At 34.2% G+C, this 15,441-nt stretch overlaps 1 protein-coding gene across 7 annotated transcripts in view; it reads right to left on the reverse strand.

Annotated features, from left to right (window-relative positions):
* The window catches only part of EXOC6 (exocyst complex component 6), an 86,971-nt gene that overhangs the window by 43,066 nt on the left and 28,464 nt on the right, over positions 1 to 15,441 (reverse strand). For all 7 annotated transcript variants that reach the window (XM_039708830.1, XM_039708827.1, XM_039708828.1 and 4 more), the window contains exons 6-17: positions 13,579 to 13,783; positions 12,370 to 12,525; positions 11,648 to 11,716; positions 9,084 to 9,167; positions 8,944 to 8,990; positions 8,446 to 8,566; positions 6,790 to 6,861; positions 6,112 to 6,209; positions 4,885 to 4,990; positions 2,950 to 3,059; positions 1,810 to 1,921; positions 881 to 1,015 (exon numbers count right to left, since the gene is read on the reverse strand). In XM_039708830.1, coding sequence (XP_039564764.1) covers positions 881 to 1,015; positions 1,810 to 1,921; positions 2,950 to 3,059; positions 4,885 to 4,990; positions 6,112 to 6,209; positions 6,790 to 6,861; positions 8,446 to 8,566; positions 8,944 to 8,990; positions 9,084 to 9,167; positions 11,648 to 11,716; positions 12,370 to 12,525; positions 13,579 to 13,783 — 1,315 coding nt within the window. The remainder of the gene's footprint in view (positions 1 to 880; positions 1,016 to 1,809; positions 1,922 to 2,949; positions 3,060 to 4,884; positions 4,991 to 6,111; positions 6,210 to 6,789; positions 6,862 to 8,445; positions 8,567 to 8,943; positions 8,991 to 9,083; positions 9,168 to 11,647; positions 11,717 to 12,369; positions 12,526 to 13,578; positions 13,784 to 15,441) is intronic.

Raw genomic sequence — 15,441 nt, forward strand, 5'->3', positions numbered from 1 at the left:
CAACTACAATTGCTAGGCCACAACCTTTCTGTCCTGCCTTATGCACTAATCCTTAGCAAAACAAGCAACAGCTAATGGCAGAATTGTTAGCTATCAAGTGGAAATATGAAGTGTCTTGCAATTATGCCACCTCACCCACCTTTTAACATTTATGCCAGAGGGAATATTACAGTAGGATGGGCTACATATTGCATCAAGAGATAAAATAAATTGCAGAAAACAGAACTCTCTCAACAGGATTAATTCTCTTTATCTCATACATACAAGAAATCATTCTCCTTTGTTTCAGTTTCAGCATGGAAAAAAACGCCAAATACCTAAAGTTCAAGTTGCAGATGCTGTAGAATCCCTGATGACTTTTACTTTTGTTTTGTGGTTTAAATTCCAAAAATATCCTAGAATAAATTTAGTTTGAGTGCTAGTCGCTAACACTTCTTTTATACTAATACTTACACCCTTTGAAATTACATCACAAAATAATTCTGTTGTAGAATAAAAAACAGACACAAACATTTCAGATTAAGGTAGCTGTTTTGCTTGATTCCATTCAGAAAAAGGGAGAAGTTACGCAAACTGGAGCTTAATCTAGTAATAGCTTCTGGTGAAGTTAAGCTTTGATTGTCATTTCACAATTTAATAAAAAATGCACTTGAAAGATACTATTGAGGTTTTTCACACTGACATATTCCAGATCATACTAATAACATAAAAATTCACTGTTTATCTACTCAGTGTTACAACTGAATGCTTAAGAGTTCAGAATTATTTTAGAGCTAACGATGAGAAGACAAGAAGCTTTGCTATGACCCTTCTCGTTTTAAAATCCTTCATTTACATAACTTTTCAGACATAGTGATATAATGGATGAGATATACAGTACCTTAAATGTAGAAAGTCCATAAAGTCTTGCAGTGTGAACAGTCAATTGTGAAATATTTGTAATGTTAGATATAAAATCCTCAAGGTATTTACAGGCTTGCTCCAAGTGTGTTGTGTTTATGATGATTTGAACAAGCTGCAAGAGACAAAACATTATTGTAAATATCTTTTTATATCACCTATTGTCATTTAATTTTGAAGATGGTTACTTCTTCCAGGAATAATGCTACTAGAAATTCATTTCAGTATTTCAGGTTACCACCTATTTCCTGTTAGTTTTCAAGTTTGCTTTCAAATATACCACTAAGGAGTAATAATGTAGCTTAAATACATTATACACTTCAAAACCAAAGATTTGAGACACCTACCTAGTGAAATAAATCCAAGTGAGAGTTTAGAATTAAAAAAGGAAAATAAAGGAAAATATACTACTGAAATAAAATCATTAATTTGTGCCATTTGAGTTCTTAAAATTTACTGCTCTTAAAAAGTCACAACACTGTCTGCAGAATGATGCATTCAAAAATATCTTATATCTCATTCCACTTTATTTTTTATAGAAAGAAACTCAACATTAGTGGTACTAACTGCTAAACAGAACACAAAAATGATGCTCTGCATGTAAACAAAAGTGTAAATATCTTTGGCATATTTCCTGCAACTCTCCGTTTATCATAAAAACCACAAAACTCTTTCATTGTCATGTCTCTCAAAAGGCACCCCTGGTCCCAGCTAGACCCAACACTTGTTCTTATGTATATAATAGATATTGATGCTTTTGATACTTATTTTCATTTTTAATTGTTAAACAAACACTACTTGATTTGCTCATACTGTGGTATCAATATCTGTGTATCTACATTTACAAAAACAGCTTTAGCATGGATTGATTTAAAACCCATAGTTCTGAATATGTGTTTCAAAACTTACCTCTGTTAAACCTATATGAGGCTTTTTAATTAGGTTCTGTAAACAACTACTTAGAGTTCTGGTAAGCAGCAAATTTGTAGATTTTCTGAGCATATCGTCTATTTCTGTTGAACTGGAAAAAAAAGTTTATTTTTATAATTATGCTGTACTTAGCAATACTTCAACAGCAACACTTAATAATTTTCATTTCTTCCTCTCAGGAGAACTTTCAATGCTAAGAATTTTCTATGTGCATTTAAATTCTGATTGCTCCAAGTTTTCTGTGGTCTAGCAGGTAGAAAACCTCTTTCACCTACCAAATTATCCATTAACTGCATTTCAACACTGAAACAAAATCTGTTATTTTTAGATTTTGGACATGTTTATTGACACAGATGTTAGTAAAGAGTAATTTGTGGGTTGTAATGAGTTACTAAGGAGGTCAACATGTGCTCATTAGTACGTGTAAATTATAAACAGTATCAATTAAGAATGTGTGAAAGGGAATAATTTACATCTTTAACAGTGCAGAAGTGGCGACAAGGCCACAAATACCTTCCAGATTTCAGATCCCTGAAATTTTATCCAATTAAAACTAAGCTTTTGAAGGCCAGAAGAGGGAAGGAAATGGGTGAATTGTGATGTTTTCCATCAGAAAAAGGTGGGATGGGAGAGGGAATGAAAATGCAGACAACACGTTTGTTGCAGGAGAAATCATTGGTAAGGAAACTCAAAGCACTGAGTAAAAAAACATTAGGAAGTAATCAGGGATGCTAAACAATTACTTCTCAAATGGTCGGTATCAAAGTATTCTTTTCAATCTTTACATGTTTTATTAAATAAATAAATTCTCTAGAATATTCAAACTGGTCAATACTGTTTAAAGAACCCCAGCAGTGTTTTAAACTGTTTACTCCATCAAGCTACACCCACTGAAGCACATATTATACAGTAGATACATATCCACATATGGATAAATACATGCTACAGCATTGGGAATCATAGATTAAATATACATGAAGAATTACATATGTAAATTACGAAACAAGCACAGCAAGCAAGCACACAAGAAAGTGTATCTTCATTTTAGTATATGTATTTTTAGGTCACCTGAAAGTTACAAGCTACTTTATAGCCACACTCCTGACAGTTCAAGCTTACCTGCGGTGAAGTGACTCTGAAAATTTAAGGCTTGCATAAATAAATTCCTTCACCTGCATGTAAATTTGAGGCACTGACTGAGACATTGGAAGCTTCTTTGGAAAGGATTGCTGAGGAAATAAGAGATCATACTGATTCCAACAAGAACTTGGTACTAAACACAATAACTAGAAAGCCACTTAACATTATCAACATTTTAATCTATTTAAACGTTTTCTGATTTCCATCAAATACAAAGCTGCACATGTTGACATGACTTCTACATCTGTTTAAAGAGTTATAAGCAGAATAGAATTTTATCACTTACTTAAATTACAACAAAGTTTGGAGAATTTTATGTAATTCAAGATGACCTGGCAGAAAGCGATTTACAAACACACATTAAAAAACAGGTCTCAAACTGCTTTTAATCTGAATAAGAGGTTCAAAAATACAAACTTTTTTTTCCCCAAACAAAACAGTGAAAAAAAGTTTGAGAAGTTCAACACTTCTCCATGTACCTTGAGAATGCCTAGACTATTTTTTAAGGTTCACAAAACCAAGGCAGTTTCAATCATTTTCAGGAATTTGGATTAACATATAGGAAATAGCAGTATGTTTATAATAATAAAATCACGCTTCTTACTTCAATTTTAAGCTGATATGTATTTGGGAGAACAAAAGTTAATAAATTATATTAAATCTACATGGACTAAATAGGTATTTCTGCACAGAACACATAATGTTTGTCATTTACAAAAAAATTATTTTCTGTTTATGACTAATGCATGAGAAAAATAATCAATAACTGGTATCATCCATGAATAATTCAATTTCTCTTTAGGAAAAAAGCATACATCAACAACAGCCAAAGCTTTGTAGTAATCATACATATATGTATAGCAGATAAAACTATTTAGTAGAAAATAAAAATGTATGCAGTTTCTTAGCAAAATATGCCATGCTGAATAGTCTCCAGGGTATAGTATATTTCCAATACTATAAGAGATTTCCATTCTATTTAACTTTTTTTAGTACAATAATGGCTAAGTAATTTAATTTGAATGAGGAATGCATGCAGAAAGCACTCTGCAATCTCATTCAAAAATCAGCATAAAAACCTCCTTTAATTTTTCATCTTCATTGCAACACTGTGTTAATGACATGCACCTGTTACAATTGCTGAAAATCCCTGCTGAACCACAGAATTAAAATAGCTTTTCACTTTTGCAGGTATCTGTAGCAATGGATCTTGTATAAAACAGCTTCCCCCTACAGCAGGTACTCCCACTCTCATGTGGTTCTTAGACTTAGTGCCCCTCTACAGACTCCATCATGAGCCTTTTATTTCTTCACTGGTATTTCTAAAATCATACTTGATTAGCAGAACAGGTTAATCACCTTTCTGTGAAGGTCATTTCTACACAATCTGTAGTGAAAGAATGGCCGAGGCTACAAAAGGACATCCTACTGCAGTGCTATTACAGCTGAATTATTCACAGTCCCTTCATGTTTATTTTGCCCCACACGCTCAAACACAAATATTTAAACTAAAAGTGAAATACAGAAATCATTGTCTCTAACCAATCTCTATTTTATATGTATTTTTTCAATACAACAGCATATACTGAGTAATTAAACATGAGTTGCAACAAAATTTAGCTAAAGACAGATTGCATTATAATTACATAAGGACTTTATCAATTAAACTCTATTATTAATTTGTTTACAAAACAATGGGTTTCATTATTCACTCAAACATCTGAGCAAATGACTCAACCTTTCATTTTCATATTTACTTATGACTAGATAATTACACACAGAGGAGGTGATTAAGCCTCTTAATCGACCTAGCTTTTCAAATTTTAATTGGTTTTTAATTATAGAAATCATTACTGTCCCCAGTGTCTTCAATTGCATTTCCACAAACTTTAATAACATAAAAGTTTCCCTTACCTTATCAAGTTCTGGATCTTGAAAAGGAAATTTGCTTATAACAATTCTGTATTCCTCTTCATTTGCTACAGGGATAGGGCTGTAGTTGTCTGCTTCAAAAATATCCCTGGTAAGTGAAGTGACAAAAATTTGGACATGTAATTTATAGTATTTTTTAGTGTTAAAATGTGTAAATAAATATACATTTTAACACTACACTTAGGTCTGCATCTTCAAAAAATTTTAAGAACTTTACACAACCCAAGTATTTCTGATTACTTTGGAAATACTTCATATATCTTAACTCTTTATGTCTAACATACCTTAACTCTAGTATGTCTAATCACAGAGGAAAAAAATACCCAAAAGTGTTTTCATATGTGTTTAATACAGCAAAGAAACCTTAGAGTAACTAATCCACTCCAGAATAAACCATAACATACCTATTGATTAAGGAAACCTGCACTTCTCCTACACTAAAGCCAATATTCAGAGTGTCTCACTCTGGCACCAGAGCCACATATGGTCAACAGAGGTGACTGAGAGAACTTCAAGCAGGATGTGGCCATGGCATTGTTTGGACACCCTCTGCACTTCTGTACTAGTCAAATGTCTATAACAGAAGCACTGGAACTGGAGAACTGGAGAACCATAAGTGGTCAATTTAAAAGTAAGGTTTTCTGTAATAAAACATTTTATAGCAAACAATTTCTGCACACTGAGACATCACACCCTATCTGCAAGTAGGCTTTGGAGTCCAGTCTCAGGCTGATGTATTCCTGGGTTTAGATTTTTTCCAATCAAATGATCCCAAGGAATCGGTGGAAAACATCCTTCATTAACAGAACATGAAGACATAGTGGCAATGCCAGTAGTTTGTCAGGCAGATATGCATACCAGCCAACAGTAGATATTAAGACAACCTAAATTAGGAAACTAAAGCCCTACTGCAATAACCTGGAATTATCAGGTTGCTAAAGAAGAGAAACAGATGTCTCTCTCCTGCTTGTTTCTCCAATAATGTCCCTTTGGAGACCTTCCCTCTCTCCATTAACTATGGAAGCAGTACTTGATGTCTCTTCTTCTAATTAGTAGTCACATGTGATGAATATCTTTGTCCTAACCAACCTGCAATTCATACACAACACCTGAGTTCACAAATTCTTTCTGAATTACATCATAAAAACTTGAGCTCAAACAAAAACAATAGATGCAATACAAAAGGCACAACTATTTTGATATACTAACCTGAACAATCCAGACCACTTTTTAAGAAGTGTTTCATTGTATTGGTCTCTAATTTCAAATAAAAGATCAAATAGTCTGTTCACAGGAAAACCATAGCCCTAAAGGATGAAAATGAAAATTCAAGAACCAATACACTCAAATCCTATCATAGCACTTCAGAAGTCTGAGGTAAGACTAAGTTTCAATCTTATCACCTCTATAACACAAACTACAGTACTTTTAGCACAGTACTACATGTTGATTTATTAAAATTTTACAAAAGTGTTTTTCCTATGCATTGGAAAATTTGCCCCATTTCTCCTTGTTTGTTAAAAATGGCAAGAATACTTTCCAATGAAAGTCTTTCAGCTAAAGAGTTAATGACAACAGGAATGCTATTCTTTTTTTATGATGAGAAGTAAAGCATTTTTGAAAGGCAAGAGTGTACATAAATTACAAAACTAGCACTAATTTTGCACAGATATGAATAACTGATGCTTGCTGGATAGCCCAGAACACATATGTTCAGTTCAAAATACTGAAAATGAGGACCTAAGGCAAGAAATAATTTTTTTAATATTACCGTGCAATTTTGGGTTTGATTTGTATATATGATTCATGAAAACACAAACATTGCACTCTCCTCAAGTTAAAATCTAACTACAAGAATTTCAGGTAAATTAATAATACAGTATGTACCTGCAAAGTATCAGCAAATACTACAATGAGATTCTTCAGTTCCAGAACAAGGTCAGGATCACTGCAATATGACTGAAAGTGAGAAATTCTGGTTTTGTTAAAAGGATTCAAAATATGGAACATACATTTTCAAATAATAGGATCACGGATTAAACTCTCCAGCCTTAGTGAAAAACAATTTAGACTTGTTTGTCTTTACTTAGTCCAGCTACATTAAATTTAAATTGGATGATGAAAAGGTCAAGACGTTAAGTTATTTATGAGATGACTGAAACTTGATTTTTAGAGCAGTAGAGTCATACAACTAAGGCTTTCACCTCAGCTTCACTATTTGAAATACTGGAAAAAGTTAAAAAAAAATTATATTAAAATAATTTAAAGCTGCATGAGAATACAGTATTGGTTGAAGACAATATACACCTGTTTCACCTTTCTTGAAGTTTTGCTCTTAGCATACTTTATTAAAAGGAAGGATAGGGTTTATTTATCTAAACATTACTCTTCAGTAGGATGATGTTACAGAGATTCTGACTGAATTGGATTTGATGAGAGTTATGCACACAGAGGAGAAATAGTGACCAAGAACACGACAAGACTTCCAAGAGTTCTTTAGAGGTTACATTACTTTCAACCTTTAAATTATCATATTCTTATATAGGTGTATAAATCCACATGTAGACAATTAACTAGCAAAGTATTTAGCTTTAAAAAATGCTGGATAAACGCATCTCAATAATCCCCTCAAAAGAAGTAAAAAAGTATCTCACGTACCACTAATGCTATGACAACTATGGTTGCAATCTCAACTTTTCCCCCATTTTCCCCAGGATATATGAAATATAAAATACTTCTTGAATTAAAGATCAATTTTAATAAAAACAAAAAACAACACTGCATAAAGGAAATGCTGCTAGCAAACATTCAAAAGGGAAAGATAAAGTTCTTGTATTTTTTCTGACAGTAAAAGTTACTCCAATAGTAAACTCTGAAGCAATTTATTATCAGTCAGTCTGAGTGAACAATGTGTATTCCAATGGTTTTTCACAGAGGAATAAGAAATAGCACCCAGCATCATTGCAGCTAAGGTAGGAATATAACTTTAGGAGTCACACTTGAATGCACTGAAATACCCAAGTGATACAGAATTTTTCTAATACCTTTACTTCAGTACAAACATAACACGACTATAGCATTGAAGAGAGAGCTGCAAGGGTTTTGCTGGTGGAGTTTATTTTGGAAACACAGCATTTGGAATGATAATTAGGAACTATTTCCTGGTGGTGCTTTCAGTGCTGAACTATTCAATCTGATCTAATGAAGAGGTCAGTTGAGACTAATGAGGAAGGATTGCAATAATAACAGCAGATTAACTCTGCATATTCTAAACTGCTGGACTAAGAGAAGGTTTGGAAGACCCAGTGAGTTGTAAATCAGTGGAGGATTATGCAAATAGCCCATGGCTGCGGATCACAGCCTGATACTGTTGGGAAAAACAAAAGCTTGGCAGGCTCCCTCCCAAATCTGAGCAATTTTTAATCACAAGAAAAAGAAAACATGAGGTGTAATTTTTCACTTTGTTGCTATCCCAGCTTTAAACACACAGAGCTCTGAAGTAAGAGGATTTAAACTGCAATACTGATAAGGCTTCTCACTTACTGAATGTGTTCTAAGAACAGCAATGATCTTGGAAAGGGCCATGTTCCAGAGTTCATCAGTGTATGTCCTGGTTACCAATCCTTGGGTTACATGTAAAATGTGGTCTTCTACTACAAAGAAACTAGAACAAAATAACACTTAAATTATTAAGTTGTTTCTAATATTAGAGCAAATACTACTCTTCACACCCAAGGATAGCCAAAACCCTCCCCACTGGAGCAGCAACACTTTGGTAGGTTTGGTGTTGTGCTCCACCAAGAATGAAGTAAAAATGTGAAGTTTGTTTCATGCCATCTGGAGCCCAGGCTGCTGGAGGGCCCTTGTAGGGCACAGTAGGATCTGGATGCTCTTTCCTGCTCAGATCCTGCAATAACCACTCACGTGATTTGTGCAGAAACTGAATATTGCAGAAGAAAGTTCTTGGACAATAGGAGAACACAGGTTGAATTAAGAATCAACACAGTAAAATTGAAACAAATTTTCATTTAGAAAACTTACCCCACAATTTGACTGAAGTATCTTCTATAGCCTTCTACTGTTTCATGCTTTCAATGAAAAAGAAAACAAGTTCAGGAACAAAAATACCACTAGGCATTAGCTTCAACTCAAATCAATGTAAAACTGAAAGTACTGGTTACCATGCTTGACTGTGGTTGTAGAACTAATCTTGCTTGTTTCCTCCTTTGTTTTCTGTAGTAATTTTCAAATATTTCTCCATCACCCTAAAAAAGACATAAATAGTCAAAAAAAGAATATTGTCTCAGTGTGAAAAAGGCCCTTCTTAATTTAAAGGTAGAATTCTCTTAAACTAAGACATATTTTGCATTTATTCCACATGTAAACCTCCAGCTGACACCACACGCATGAAATACACAGAAATTACCTTTTTCTGTAGAGAAGCTTACAGCCTGTACTGTAAATAGGAATTTTGCTCACATGCCTAGATTTTGCCAAGTAACACCATGCATTTGAACAGTATGTCCATTTTTAAACTACAACTTTCAGAGTATATTAATATTCATAGACAAGGCATATTGCCTATTACTGTGTAATTGAAACTCATTGTCTCCTAAAACATTTCTCTAGGTTATTCAAGAAAGTAACTGCATTATAAAGTTGTTACAAAAATACTTCTGTGAATATATGACGCATCTGAACACTTAACTGCATTAGCTTTACCTGAGGAAAGACACACATGAGATTTACTGAATATTTCCTTATTCTCTTTGGATTTATAATGGTTGTGGATTTAGATTTTTTTCCTATCACAATCCTCAAAAATACAATACATTCTGTGCCTAAAGATTATGAGGAATTCAAGTGACATCCTACTCATCTCATTAAGATGACTATTTAATAGAAACCATCAGTCCATTTGAAATCAGTGCTACATTGACTCATCTACCTACCAAACCACATGCAATTTGTGTGTAAGCAGAATAAAGCAGCTTAGCATTTTTAAGGTTTGTTTCTGCTTTATGAGCCTATGATTAGGCCACTGCTATTTAGAATTCCATTACTTGGTCTTCCAAAAAGTCTCCAAATCAAATTATTACAGACATTTTATCCTACTGATCCAGCATTACTTACCTAAGCTTTATAAGATATAAATTTAGCTCATAATGAATATTTAGTTAATAATAAATATTTTGGCATATTTAGAAATACTGCTAACCTAAGAAAGCCTAAAAGAGAGTCTTTGCTTAAAAACAAAACACAATCCACTTGAAACCAAGATGCAAATTTACTAACACTGTCTGCTGCAGCAGAACTTTACACAGTATGCTCCAATTCATACAAATACATAATGATCACACATACCAACCATTCACCTCCAGCCCAAACATTCAGTGCAGTTTTCAGATTGTTGATTTCTACTTCCAGCATCAAATCTCTAGCCAGTCCTGACAAAAGCTTCTCAACTGAAAAGGACTAGCTGTTCTTCTCAAATCCACACCACAAGTGGAGATGTACAATATCTTATGATTATTTATAGACCACACTATACTATGCAGTCACAATTAACAATTCATGCATAACAACTGTTTGAGCCAGATGTGCTGAAGCAATCAGCAGAATACACCAACAACCCTGATGATTCACTCACTGAATCAGCAAAGCCTAGGCAAGATAAAATGTAAAAAAGCAGTGCATTTGTTTTGCCCAGCTTCCAAAATTAAATGTTTACATTAATTACTGATTACAGTTTCTATCAACAGAAACAATAAATCATTTCATGTCTTGTTATAAATTTTAGGAATATTTCTAACATATCAAATCTTATTTCACACCATAGAGACACTTGTTTTACATTGATACAGTGTTTTTTGAAAAGGTAACGTTACACGCAAAAGGGGCAGCGGTATCTTCACCAGAATTAATATATACAGCATCTCACATAATACACAGGTTAAAAAAAGATCTTTATGCATATTTCTCATAAGTTTCTAGTCTAAAGAATGGTTACTGGTCCATAAATACAGTCTATGTTTGGTATGTATCTTGCTATGACTAGGTTGGAATCACAAGCTGTGCAATATTCTGAGGTATATAAAAGCTATGCTTTCTTCTTCAATATGAAGCATCAGAGTAGAAAATTTCTGTCCTGGGTGAAATTAGAATATTTTCTACAATTTTGTAGCAGAGACAGAATTCATTAAGAACATAACACTTGCTGCAAGATCCTTATTATAGAAATGAAAAGCCATCTGGTATCAACTCCCCTTCTTTGCCATCATCAAGTTCTCTAAACTCAACACAAGGTAAATGAGAAGGACTCCCAAAGTTGCTAATGCACAACTCTAGATTATGCTATCATAGCTTATTAAGGAAATTATGCTGACAGGAAATACAGAAGTCTACATCAACAGCCCTTTTTGATATCAGGGAGCACTCCAAGTTGTTTTCTGTCTCCAGTAAATTTAGTGTAGATACCAAGGCAAACATTCATATTTTACATATACACTTAAAAACAGCTAGGTAATAAATGAGTTCTGGAGTGTCCATTATTATGCACACAAAGGAAGACATGAGCTCATGCCCTGAGTACCCACATCCATCTCAGCTGGCTCATCCAGAACTACGTACACTAGAAGCAATACACATTTGCCTGTTTGGGAACTATTAAGAGTATGAACAATGTGAAAATGAATACGTCACTTCAAAAATTTAAATCTCTTTTTAAGGTCACTTTAACACATACCAAAACAGAGTAGATGTGCAAACACCTGTAGACTGGAGAAAAGTCTACAAGATCTTGGGCAGTTAAAACCTGAAGAAGGAAAGGAAAAAGAAGAGTACATAAAACATATAAGCATATAATCTGCAAAATGGGATATATAACCAACAGAACTTGTCTACGTAATGACTCAAAAATTGATGCCTTCTATTGGAAAACAATAAAACAATTGCTCCAATCTCTCCTCCTTTTGCATTACAGCCATAAATTTTATTTGTGTTACATTACCACACTCCTTTCTCTGTGTTTCCAGAGCATCAGATTTAAAGGTCTAAATACTCACTGTTTTATTCAATTTAAGAATACTGAATATTTGACAGATGAAAGACTTCTTACCCAAGCTGATGTTCTCAAAACCAAAATGCAGGATTTAGCAACACCAGAATATTCTAGTGGGCCACATAACACTAACAGTGGGCAGGTAATGTAAGACAGAAGTTGCAACTGAATTCCAGAATAACTCAAAATGCTGTGCAACGGAATGTCCTCAAACATAATGCAACTAATACTTTAGCACTAATTTCTCACCGTAAAATGCTGATCTGGACTGGTACACCTTGAAGGTGTTCTGGACATTTTTCTAAGTAATGTTAACCATATAAAGAAAGTGTAAAGACAGTGAGTTTTGTTCAATAAACCTACAAAATTCACTTTAAATAAGATGAACTGATTTAGTACAAAGTTACCTCTTCTTCATGTTCATCCTCATCTTCAAATGTTCGCTTCAATGTGATTTCATTCTTGGATTCCAAAATCCTGTTTCTACCTAAATGCATATTCCGACCATAGTTCACATTATTCTGCTTCTGAAGAGCAGTACTAAACGTTTTCTGCTGCTGTGCCTATTTTAAGAATAGAATCAATTAAGAGGCATGCAATTCAAATTTCATACTGATGAGTATATGCTAGGACATGAAAAACAGGTGATGCAATTGAATTCACATCAGTATAACTGCAAGGTGCACGCATACCCTCAGCCTACACCAGTGATTTTGTCTTTAATCAGTCTGCAGTGATAAATGAATTCAATAGTGAATCCTGCATAACTTTTCCCTAATCCCCAGAATAACATTTTAAGGGCAGAAAAATGTTTTAAAATCAATCTGTAATTTTCCTGATCATAAATTGCAGAGAGTCAATATTTAAATGAAGTACAGGTATCTGAGTTCCCAGATACTTTTTTGCTGACTTCAGTGAAGTCTAAGCGAGCAGTCAGCTGCAGAAGTCAAAGGCACTATCTTGCCCTTACTATTGAAGGCAGCACAGCATAACATTGCAATTAAGTTTCATTTATAACAATCAATGCTGCATTTTACAAGAACCTTAGATGACAAAATGGTAAGCCAATTGGAATTCTGTTAACAAGAAGTCAAATGAAAACTTTATTTGCTGTCTGAATAAATTTTAAAAGCATTAACTGCTTTAAAGCTTGCCTAGCAGTAGTGCTCTCAAGTGGCAGATTATTTTGTGATGGAGCAAGGCCTTCAGCTGTCTCAGTCTCCTTCTGGCTCTTACCTCAGTCCTCTGAATGAGTAGCACTTTAGAGAGAGCTAGGCAGTTATCTCAACACTTCTTTTGTCTAATTCATCCAGGCAGCTGGCCAGATAGGCTGCTCTTTGTTTTGGTGCAGTAGCTACTGAGACACAGACTGTCCAGGATTTGACTACTCAAAGTACTTCATAATTTCATGAAACTTGAGATACACAGCAAGCATCTCTCCTTCCTTTCTCAGGGAGGAAAATACTTCTTGTCTAGGGCACTGATAGAAACCACACAACATGTTTATATTTCACAGCTCTCCACCTTTACTCAGAGCTGGGATGTAATTTGAGACTAATGAAACTGAAATGTTCAGTAAACAACAGGACTGAAGTAATTCTGTTTGGCTGGCTTACCTGTTTCATGGCAGTTTCCCCAATTCTGTCAGAATGCTTTCGAATACTCTCTAAGAAATCCTTCAGATCTGACATGGATATTTCTTTTATTTCTTCACGCAGCTTTGGAAGATTTTCCATCATTATCTGGCAAAAGCGGTATTGGCTAACTCTAGGAAGATACAGATTTTCCAGCTGCTCCATTGTTTTCAAAGCAGAATAATATCTACAAAGATATTAAAATAAAATTATGTAGCTTCTTATAAAAACTTGGTAAAATAATTTATCAAATATATATATATACCAAAATCACACATGGAATCAATATGCATCTAATTAATTTTATCTATTTTTAGAAAAAGGTCATCCATATAATGCTTTTGTTTGAAAAGAAACCAGAAGCCAAGTCAAAACTGTAAGTTGACTCTTATAGTATTAACTGTTCTGATCAGTCTAACTATCCTGGACTATCAGTCTGCATCCTGCAGAATGTAGACACTGAAGCCATAGCCATTATCTTCCCTTCTAGACTGGACTGACTAGGGTTTTTTTTATGATTTGGGTTTTTTTTCTGAAACACAAACAGCCAATCACCCAACGCTGCAGTACACACGCCAAACAATGAAAAGGATATTGAAAAAGCATGCCTGCAGATATCTCCTATCTTCAGGTATATGTGAACACAGGCACACATCTACACCCACCCTCTTTACACCATCCTTAGTCAGAAAACAAATGTACAAACCTATCCTGACCAATGCTTTTTTCCAGCAGATTATCATATTTTGCTGTAAACCACAAACCTATTAACTCTTGACAAAATACAGTCTATCGCACCCAGAAAACAACTACACTGAATTAACAAAGTACCATTATCAACAAATCTGTGATCTCAACCACAGTTTAAAGAGAGGCACAGGAACCAGGCTAAACATGAGTAGGACAGCAGCCAATTGCAGATGTGACAATAATTTCCCTTTACATAGTATTCTTACCAGCTACTCAGTCCTGGAGGGAGTTGGGAAAATGAGTTTAGTTTGTCCAATTAAAACAGAATAAGGTAAACTAATACCTTCTACCTTGGTCTTAAGTGGGAAAAGCAGAAACACTCAGATCAGATGGAGTTAACTTGCTGCTAGTTCCAACCCTTTCTTTTTCACAAATATGGAGTAATATCCTTCACCCATTTTCAACTTTTATTCCATAATTTTAATTCCTTTTTCTTCCTTAAAGTCTGACATAATCCGTTTGGAAAAATTACCAAATTATTTTGAGGGAAAAAGCCGAATATGAGGGAAATCCCTTCAAATGAGAAAACCTAGACATGTCCTTTGTGGTCCTCTAGTTTCTAGACATTAATTTGTACATATAGTAAGTAAACACTTTCAAAAAATGTAATTTAAGCTTCTGGTCTCCTTCAGTAGACAAGCAATAACAAATTACCAACAGAAGAACCAACATTCAATTCTGAAATTAAGACAATGTTTTGAATCTTCTTAATCAAGACATTTCTAAGTTAACAACTCAGCATAGCTGGAGGATGGGAAAAATCTTCTCTTTTATTGCAGAACAGAGCTGCTTTCAGAAGACTGCAAATAAGGAGGTTTCAAGTGTAAATTAGGAGCTTTTGTTTGTTATATACTTGGTTTATATAAAATATACATAAGGCGGAAGGAATGTTGCACATAAGAAAAGGTCTGGGGGGTTTATGTGTGTGGGTTTTGTTTCTCTAAATAGAAAATGGCCACGAGTGCCACATGGTGAGACTTCTGGGGAATAAAACCATAATAGCGTCAAAATCTTATAAAAGGTTTTTATTTAAATTATACAGATCAGCTTATCAGAACACTGTTAGTTCATCTGGAAGGCTTTTTGACTGCTGGC

Source organism: Passer montanus, unplaced genomic scaffold (assembly GCF_014805655.1).
Source record: "Passer montanus isolate IOZ18808 unplaced genomic scaffold, ASM1480565v1 scaffold21, whole genome shotgun sequence".
NCBI lineage: Eukaryota > Metazoa > Chordata > Aves > Passeriformes > Passeridae > Passer > Passer montanus.